Below are 9,155 nucleotides of genomic sequence, written 5' to 3'. Positions count from 1 at the left end.
TACTTGATGAGTCGGCTGCCTCGCTAGACATCGTAACTACCTCTTTCTAGTCAGTCGTCAAACGTGTTTGGAGAACTTGGGAGAGGGCTTCCCGTTGCTGCTGCTGCCGCCTCCTGCTCACATCCTGTCCTTCCTGTCGGGAGAGCTCCTCCACCTGACCCGACGGAGCGGATCCTTCTCACTGGAGACCCAGCTCCAGGCTGTCTCCTTTTGCCCAGCACTCAGAAAAGATTCACTGCTTCTGGGACCTCCCTGGCGGGCCAGTGGCTAGGATTCTGGCCTTTGACTGCCGCAGCCCGAGTTCAATCCCTGGTCAGAAGTGGAGGTCCCACAAGCCGAGGCGTGCCCCCCGGAGTGCTGCTTCCACGGCCCCGGGTCTCGGGGAGGAACGCGCAGCCCCACACGCGGTGCCCAGGGGTGAGCCGTGTCTCCTCTCTGCTGTCAGCGTCCTCCTGTCTTCAGTTTTCCCCTCTGATTCCATGTGTCTGGACGTGTGTGCTTGGCCCTGAGCCCTCCTGCTAAGCTTCTTGAGTCTGTAAGTTTGTATATTCCACCAAATCTGCAGACATTTTCAGCCGCTACTTTGGTTTTTTTTGTTGTTTTTTTTTTTTTATTTTTTATTAGTTGGAGGCTAATTACTTCACAACATTTCAGTGGGTTTTGTCATACATTGATATGAATCAGCCATAGATTTACACGTATTCCCCATCCCGATCCCCCCTCCCACCTCCCTCTCCACCCGATTCCTCTGGGTCTTCCCAGTGCACCAGGCCCGAGCACTTGTCTCATGCATCCCACCTAGGCTGGTGATCTGTTTCACCATAGATAATATACATGCTGTTCTTTCAAAACATCCCACCCTCACCTTCTCCCACAGAGTTCAAAAGTCTGTTCTGTATTTCTGTGTCTCTTTTTCTGTTTTGCATATAGGGTTATCGTTACCATCTTTCTAAATTCCATATATATGTGTTAGTATGCTGTAATGTTCTTTATCTTTCTGGCTTACTTCACTCTGTATAATGGGCTCCAGTTTCATCCATCTCATTAGAACTGATTCAAATGAATTCTTTTTAATGGCTGAGTAATATTCCATGGTGTATATGTACCACAGCTTCCTTATCCATTCATCTGCTGATGGGCATCTAGGTTGCTTCCATGTCCTGGCTATTATAAACAGTGCTGCGATGAACATTGGGGTGCACGTGTCTCTTTCAGATCTGGTTTCCTCAGTGTGTATGCCCAGAAGTGGGATTGCTGGGTCATATGGCAGTTCTATTTCCAGTTTTTTAAGAAATCTCCACACTGTTTTCCATAGCGGCTGTACTAGTTTGCATTCCCACCAACAGTGTAAGAGGGTTCCCTTTTCTCCACACCCTCTCCAGCATTTATTGCTTGTAGACTTTTGGATAGCAGCCATCCTGACTGGCGTGTAATGGTACCTCATTGTGGTTTTGATTTGCATTTCTCTGATAATGAGTGATGTTGAGCATCTTTTCATGTGTTTGTTAGCCATCTGTATGTCTTCTTTGGAGAAATGTCTGTTTAGTTCTTTGGCCCATTTTTTGATTGGGTCATTTATTTTTCTGGAATTGAGCTGCAGGAGTTGCTTGTATATTTTTGAGATTAATCCTTTGTCTGTTTCTTCATTTGCTATTATTTTCTCCCAATCTGAGGGCTGTCTTTTCACCTTACTTATAGTTTCCTTTGTAGTGCAAAAGCTTTTAAGTTTCATTAGGTCCCATTTGTTTAGTTTTGCTTTTATTTCCAATATTCTGGGAGGTGGGTCATAGAGGATCTTGCTGTGATTTATGTCGGAGAGTGTTTTGCCTATGTTCTCCTCTAGGAGTTTTATAGTTTCTGGTCTTACATTTAGATCTTTAATCCATTTTGAGTTTATTTTTGTGTATGGTGTTAGAAAGTGTTCTAGTTTCATTCTTTTACAAGTGGTTGACCAGTTTTCCCAGCACCACTTGTTAAAGAGGTTGTCTTTTTTCCATTGTATATCCTTGCCTCCTTTGTCAAAGATAAGGTGTCCATAGGTTCGTGGATTTATCTCTGGGCTTTCTATTCTGTTCCATTGATCTATATTTCTGTCTTTGTGCCAGCACCATACTGTCTTGATGACTGTGGCTTTGTAGTAGAGTCTGAAGTCAGGCAGGTTGATTCCTCCAGTTCCATTCTTCTTTCTCAAGATTACTTTGGCTATTCGAGGTTTTTTGTATTTCCATACAAATTGTGAAATTATTTGTTCTAGTTCTGTGAAAAATACCGTTGGTAGCTTGATAGAGATTGCATTGAATCTATAGATTGCTTTGGGTAGAATAGCCATTTTGACAATATTGATTCTTCCAATCCTGGATTGGATTGGATCAGCTGCTACTTTGAACCGCTTCCTTCTCCCCTCGGGCTGCCGGCGGCACAGCCTCAGACCCTCACTCGCCTTCACCTGCTCTCCTTGCTGATCTGTCCTCAGTCACGGTCGCCGGCTCTCCTCTGACTTCATCCCGCTGTTGAGTCTGTCTAGTGAGTTTGTTTCTTTGCTGAGACGTTTCTACCCTGACGTCTGTGGCACGGTGTGGGCGACGCTCGCTCAGGTGTCTCAGCAGCCGCCACAGTCCGTCTGCTCACGCTGACACGCTCAGCACCTCAGGGCGCTCTTTTCCGCGGTTTTGTGAGAGCCGGCTGTCTGTGCGTTAGACTCTGGACACAGACTTCATCTGGTCTGGGTCTGGTTAGCCTCAGGCCCATGGCCCCACTGCAACCTGTGGGCTGGACCCCACCTCTGCTGCGCCCCCCACGCCCTCCTCTCTGGTTGGACCCCATATGTGCCCCACCAGCCCTGGCGGGGGGACGCAGACTCTCCTCTCTGGACAGGCCCGCGTGCACCCCCAGCCCTTGGCGGGGACGCAGACCCTCCTCTCTGGACGATCCCCCCGTGTGTGCCCCCAGCCCTGGGCAGGGACGCAGACCCTCCTCTCTGGACGATCCCCCCGTGTGTGCCCCCAGCCCTGGGCGGGGACGCAGGTGCTGCTCTGAGTCACCAGGCCTTGGGGCAGCCCCACCGCCGAGGGGCTCCTGGACCTCGCAAGCCCCTCACGGGCTGTTTCTCAAGCCGCTCCCTCTGGTCTGGTTGCCGGCCCCCATCTGGCCCCCAGCCTGGAGCCTGGCGCTTGGGCCGTGGCCACAGAGCCCCCGGGGGCTTCCCCACCTCAACACTCAGTCCGCTTTGTGAGCCCCCTTCCCGCCCTTTCGTGGGCTGGCGGCCGTGCTGCAGGCCCAGCGATCGGAGGTGGGCGCTGGGGAGAGGTGCGGTCCTGGGGCCCCGCTGCCCCGCGGCCCTCTGCAGAGGCTGGGCGGTGAGCCTGTGCCTTCAGCTGCTCCCCACTGAGCTTGCTCTCAGACCTCTGCTCGCCCCTGGGGGCAGTGTCCTCAAAGCCACCTCCCCGCCCCCATCCCCCGTTCTTCTGGCAGGTTTCTGCTTCTCTGCTTTTCGCTGTTTGCCTCCACAGCAGCTGGGCCAGGGCCAGCCTCCTTTCCCTGCGTGAAGCATTTAGCCCAATTGCTGCACCTCTTCCCTGTCAGCTCTCTTTTGAATGTCAGTTTCTGCCTGTTCTTGATTCCTGTTCTGCTGTTTCTGCCTTACAGATTTTGTGTTTTCTTGACGGCTTTCAATTAAACATATCCCCGTTTTTTTCCAGAAACTGTGTCATCTTGCAGCTCCTCCGGACCAGTAGCGTCCATGGGGTTTGCTGGCTACTGCCCATGGCTGAGCACAGGTTCTGGACTGCGCTCCAGTGGGTCCAGGGCAGCGCACCCCGGCTCTGCTGCTGTTGGGGCCCCTTCCCTGTTCTCACGGGTCCAGCGGTTTGCAGACAAACCCAGGGATGTGGGCGCCGCGCTGCCGATGCGGCACTGGGGCTCTGTCCTTGAGGAGCCGCTGTGCTGCGGGCTGGCTGCCCCAGGCACACCGCCCTTTGGTCTGAGTCCTCCCAGGCTAGCTTACCTGACCTGTGTGTGCCGGGCCTGCCTGGCCCGTCTCCCTGCAGCCGGCTTGACTGTGAGCCCACAGGCAACTGGGCCAGCCTCTGCTCACCGCTGCCTCTGGCTGGAAGGATGTAAGGCCGCCTAGGGCCTGTCCACGTCTTTCTCGACCATCATGTTGACGAGTGCCATGTGTGGGGCTGACAGAAGTCCAGTACCGCCACTCCCCAGGTGGACTGCTCGGCAGGCCTGCTGCCACGGCAGAGCCCCCACCCCCAGCATCCCCAGACGAACACGCGGCCCCGGTGAGCCCTGGGATGGGCCAGGGCCACCCCTGCCCCTCTGCTGTGTCCACTGTCACTGCCAGGCGCCACAGGGCTCTGCCCACTGCCCCAGCCATGGCCCACCTGGAGGACTCCAAGCCCTGAGCCGGAAGCTCCACCGGCACCCAGGCAGGCAGAGCTCTGGTTCCCCAACCAGCTGGCCCGCCTGCGTGCTGTCAGAGTCCTCCTGTGCCCCCTGCTGGCGGGGAGTGGACACGCAGTACACCTGCTCAGGAGTCCGAGCCAAGGGGGCCTTGTTTAGAGGCGGTGGGGGCGGGTCCCCGTTGGCCGGCTCAGGGCAGCTCCAGCGTGCGGCACCCTGCCCCGTCCAGCAAGCACACCAAGGGCCTGAACAGACGCCACAGCCCTCCCTGCAGAGACTGGCCAGCGCTGTTCTCTTGCCAACCGTTTATTCAGACCCTGAACAGGTGACCCGTGACATGCAGGCCCCCTGGGCTCATGGCAGCCTGACCTGCATTGCAACCCTGACGCTTGGCAGTTCCCAGAGTACGGCACCCCGGCTCCCTGGGCAAGGCTGGGCCCAGTGAACAGTGCCTGGCCCCCAGGGCTGCCAGGGGACATGTGGTGCTGACGGGCCCAGGGGAAAGGGGTGGGTGAGGAGTGGGGGGCGGGGGACCCAGTGTCCTGTGCACCCCGGGCCAGTCAGAGCGGACCCTGGCTGCCCGGCGCTGAGCCGCACAGCCGTGGGAGGCGGTGTGTGTGCGTGAGCGTGGGGGGCCAGGCCGCGCTCCCTGCGGCCTGCCGGCCCCCTTCCTAAGGCATTCCTGTGGCGAGCTGCTCTGCCCCTGTGCAGTCTGGGCCGCATTCAGACCTGGGAAAGGGCCCCAGGCGTCCTCGGGGGGCCCCAGCGCCTCAGCGCTTCTGGCTGGCGAACCAGGAGAAGAAGGGGCGTGGGCGCGGGCGAGGGCGCGGGGCCTGGAGGACACGCACGGTGCGGGGTGAGCGCCAGGCTTTGATGGTGGCGTCATCGCTGGCCGTCAGCAGGAGCTCTTGCTCCTGGGGGCTGAAGACCACCGAGTTGACCACATCCTGGTGCCGCAGCTTGGCCAGGCAGATGTTGTAGTGGCGGTCCCAGATGTAGCCGTGGCGGTCCTCGGCCCCGCTGCCGAGGGGACAGTCTGCGGTGAGCCCGCCGCGCCCCGCCCCCGCCCCGCCCCGCCCCACCCAAGCCCCTCCCCGCCCCGCTGCACCACCTGGCCACGAAGTCCCTGCTGACGTCCAGGAAGATGAAGAAGCACTCATCGTTGGGTGTGTAGGCACGGTGCGCACGCAGAGCCCGCTTCACCTCCCGCATGGTCTTGAGATCGAAAACCAGCAGGTCGATCTCCTCGGCGATGGGCGGCGGCTGCATGGGGTCTGCCACCACCGAGCCGCTGGGCCAGGCGCGGCTGTTCACGTACAGGTACCTGCACCGGCATGCGGCTCAGTGCGCGCCCGCGGAGCGCCCCCCGCCCCCGGGCCACCCACAGAAGCCCACCTGTTGTCGGGGGACAGGCCCATGCCAATGATGTGTCCGTGCACGTCGATGACGTGGTCCAGCGCATCAAAGAAGGCGTCGGAGCCCCGGCCCTCGCCCAGAACGGGCCCGGCTGTGGTCATCTGGTGCGGCAGGATCTGCTTGATGCCTTCAAAGAGGTGGGGGAGGCGGCACCTTGGCGCCTGGCAGTTCCCAGACAGCTGGGGGGTTGCCTGACCCGCCCCCCCCCAGATCTGAACGTGTGCCTGCCCAGGGGCGAGTGGGGGGAGGTGCTTGGACCAGCGCTCGGCCCCCCGGGACAAACAGAGGAAGGGGCTTTGCCCACAGACTGACCCACCCCAGGCCCCTCACCGATCTGGTGCGGCGAGTAGGTGAGGCAGCCGGTGGTGAAAATGAGGAGCTTGTTCCCGGCGGCGGCCCTGCCCTGCTCAGGGGGCTTGGTGTGTCCCTGGGCCAGCAGCTCAGCCACCTTAGTCTCCAGCGTGCTCTCCGGCAGCAGGGGCTGTGCCCGGCCCTCCAGGAGCCCATCTAGGAGGCGCCGCAGGCCCTTGGTGCGGGCCGGGCCCGGGTCGCTCTCCTCGTCCTCGCTGTCGCTGCCCAGGTCGAAGACGCGGCTGGAGTCTGTGCCGGGGGTGCCGGCATCCAGCAGGAGGTCGGGGCTGTCGAAGCGGCTGCAGTCAGCCACCATGACGGTGCGGATGGTGCTGGCGTTGAGGTTCTGGATCTTGAAGAGCCGCTTCACCACGTTCACGTTCTCCGACTCCACGTCCTGCAGGCAGGAGCGCGGAGGTGGGCACGGGCTGCGGGCGGCTGCCGCTGGCCGCAGTGCCCGCCCGCGCGCACCTGGAAGGCGTTGTTGAGCCAGAGCACCGAGCAGGACGTGATGTCCCCGATGCGGTGCAGGTTCCCGGAGATCAAGCTGGTGTCCGTGAGCCAGCAGCCGAACACGTCGTAGGGCTTGTTGCGAACCCGGGACAGCAGGGCGAAGGTGTCTGAGGGAGCAGCAGGAAGGGGCGGGGCGGGCGGGGGCTGGAGGGGTGGGGCGCAGGCGTCTGGGCAGCGGGCGGGGCGTTAGGGGCGGGGTGGTCGGCCAGAGAGGGAGCACGGCGGGGGAGCGAAGGAGGGCCGCCCGCCCCCAGCCCTCTCTTACCTAGACTGATGACCGCGATCTCCCCGGAGGAGGAGTTGTGGGGCCCCAGGAACACCCCCGACGCCAGCAGCAGCGAGTCGTCCTGGTTAAACTGGGAGAACTGGGTGTAGCTCCAGTTGTAGGGCCGCATGTCCGCGCTGTGTATCAGCGAGATGCTCAGGTCGTTGCTCCAGATCTGCGGTGGGGGGGGCGCCCAGCAGGCACACCGGTGAGCCCGTCCGCGCAGCGCCCCTCAGCCCCTCTCCTGGCCAGCGCCCACAAACCGCCCAGGTGGGGGTCCCTTGTCTCTGGCCTTCAGACCACCCGAGGCCTGTGGGTATATGGTGCTCCAGCCGGCTCTGGCGTAGCTGTGCACGGGGCCCTCTGCTTGTCTGCAGGCAGTTAGGGCCACCCAGCCCAGACCTCCCAGCCCGGGCGGCCACCCAGGTTCTGACCCTCCCCGGGGGCCGCCGTCAGCCCTGACCTGCGCCCTGGGGCTGCCCGCACCTTCACCGTGCAGTCCTTGGAGCAGGACGCGAACTGGCCGCCCGAGTGCGAGAAGCTGAGATGCAGGACCTGGTCGCTGTGCTCCCGCAGCGTCTGCACCTCCACGCAGGGCACCGCGTCGTAGAGGCGGCGGAACTCCTCGAACCAGGACGTGGCCGCTGTGGGGGCGGTCATGCTGGGGCCACGGGCCTTGGAGCCAGGGCCCTGGCAGCCGGGGGCCACCCTACCCACCCTTCGGCTCCCCCCGAGGCCCAGCGCTGGGAGGCCCGGCCCGGCCGTCCCCAGCCAGCGTGAGGGCTGGTGCTGACCTGGGTGTCGGGGCACATCTCGGGCCACCTGGTAGTAGCGGTAGAACTGCTCCCTCCACAGGAACTCGTCCCTGGACACGGCCTGCCACTGGCGGCACACCAGCCCGGCGGCCAGCACGTCGGCCGGGCCCAAGCTCAGGAAGATCTGGTAAACCAGGCTGTCCGGGAGCAGGGGTGCGCCCCCCTCATCCATCGTGACATTCTGCCCAGGCGGCCCTGAAACCCAGGCACAGCCGCCTTAGCTGCCGGTGGGACCAGGGAGGACACCGGCCCCCAGGCCCAGGAGAGGCACAGGGCCCGGGGCTGAGCCAAGCCGAGCCAGCCCAGTAGGTGCTCCTCCTGCCCTGCCAACTGCCCTGCGGAGCATTCCACTGGACTGAGCATGTGCGGAGGGCCGGCTGGCACCGCCTGCAAGGCCAAGGAGCCAAGAGCTTCCCCAAGCCCCTCCAGACAGCCGTGCTCCTCGGACCCTGCGCTCCTGAGGTCCCGCAAGGCCCCGTGATCCCCGGAACACGCAGCTTCCCGGCCTGGTCCAGCTGGAGCTGGAGTTGCCGTGGGCTGGGGGGACCCACTGTCACCCTAAAAGTTCCCCTCCTCAGGAGGAGAGGCCTTCTGGGTGGGGCCCTCTGACTTCCCCCCATAGGATCCCGGGGAGACATCTGGTTGCCAGAGCTGGTGACCGCTCCGAGGCCCAGAAGGGAAGGGTCGGTGACCCCTGCGCACCATCTCTGACCTTGCTGCCCCAGGCTTCGGAGCGGTCAGCATGGGATAGAGGTCCTTCCCAGGAGAGACTCGGGGCCGGCGGAACGAGGGCCGGCCCGGCCGCCCGTCCCAGACGCCGCCAGGAACACCAGCCGGCCCTGACCTCTGCCCTCTGGCCTGGGGGACCCCTGCCAGGTTGGCCGCAGGCCAGCACGGACACAGCCGGGCGAGCTGGGGGCGGGGCGGGGCGGGGGCGGGGCCGCCCAGCGCCCCCCCACCCTCCCTCCGAGGGGCTGCCGGGGGTGGGGCCTCGGTTCGGCCCCTCGGTCCCGGCGGCCTCGGCGATTCATTCATTGGCCAAGGACGCGTCCGGGGAGTCTGGGGGCCGGGCCAGGGGTCGGGCCGGAGTGACGACGCTCTCCGGGCTAGGCCGTGAGGGCCCGGGCCGGGGTCCGGACGCCGCCGTCACGACGCTCCCCGGTCCGGCGCACTCACCGCGGCCGCCTCCGCCCGGATGCGCGGCCCCCGCCCCGGCGCCCAGCCTCAGCCCACGGACCCTCTTCCGCCCTCCGTCGACGCTCCGGCCGCCGCGTCTCTATGATGGAGGCCGCCAGGCTGATGCCACGAGCCCCGAGGCATCGATGACCGTCGAGGGCCGAGCGCCACAGCACGCGTCGGCCGTTACTGCGCCTGCGCGTTAGGGCCCC

General features: G+C 62.5%; 1 protein-coding gene across 3 annotated transcripts; it reads right to left on the bottom strand.

The window, feature by feature from the left end:
- Positions 1 to 4,697: 4,697 nt before the first annotated feature.
- On the bottom strand, positions 4,698 to 9,130 carry FBXW5 (F-box and WD repeat domain containing 5). 3 transcript variants are annotated; one of them, XM_043470242.1, is made up of 9 exons: positions 9,005 to 9,130; positions 7,747 to 7,962; positions 7,439 to 7,596; positions 6,953 to 7,127; positions 6,646 to 6,794; positions 6,154 to 6,571; positions 5,803 to 5,950; positions 5,519 to 5,731; positions 4,698 to 5,427 (listed from the first exon to the last, which is right to left on the bottom strand). In XM_043470242.1, the coding sequence occupies exons 2-9, from the start codon at positions 7,937 to 7,939 to the stop codon at positions 5,178 to 5,180; spliced, it is 1,704 nt and encodes a 567-aa protein (XP_043326177.1). In that variant the 5' UTR covers positions 7,940 to 7,962; positions 9,005 to 9,130; the 3' UTR covers positions 4,698 to 5,177. The 3 variants fall into 3 exon arrangements, with proteins under 3 accessions (XP_043326177.1, XP_043326174.1, XP_043326175.1); XM_043470239.1 differs by having other exon boundaries at positions 8,944 to 9,081; XM_043470240.1 differs by lacking the exon at positions 9,005 to 9,130 and adding an exon at positions 8,480 to 8,811.
- Between the last annotated feature and the right edge of the window lie 25 nt (positions 9,131 to 9,155).

The sequence above is a fragment of the Cervus canadensis genome, chromosome 5 (genome assembly GCF_019320065.1).
Source record: "Cervus canadensis isolate Bull #8, Minnesota chromosome 5, ASM1932006v1, whole genome shotgun sequence".
NCBI lineage: Eukaryota > Metazoa > Chordata > Mammalia > Artiodactyla > Cervidae > Cervus > Cervus canadensis.
Note: the sequence above shows the minus strand (reverse complement) of the source record. Positions and strands in the feature narration are given on the sequence as shown.

Coding starts and splice junctions, on each gene's coding strand:
- FBXW5 (XM_043470242.1), bottom strand. CDS start 7,939: ATGGATGAGGGGGGCGCACCCCTGCTCCCGGACAGCCTGGTTTACCAG. Junction 6,795..6,952: donor GATCGCGGTCATCAGTCTAG/GTAAGAGAGGGC, acceptor CTGCTCCCTCAG/ACACCTTCGCCCTGCTGTCC. Junction 5,428..5,518: donor AGCAGGGACTTCGTGGCCAG/GTGGTGCAGCGG, acceptor TCCCCTCGGCAG/CGGGGCCGAGGACCGCCACG.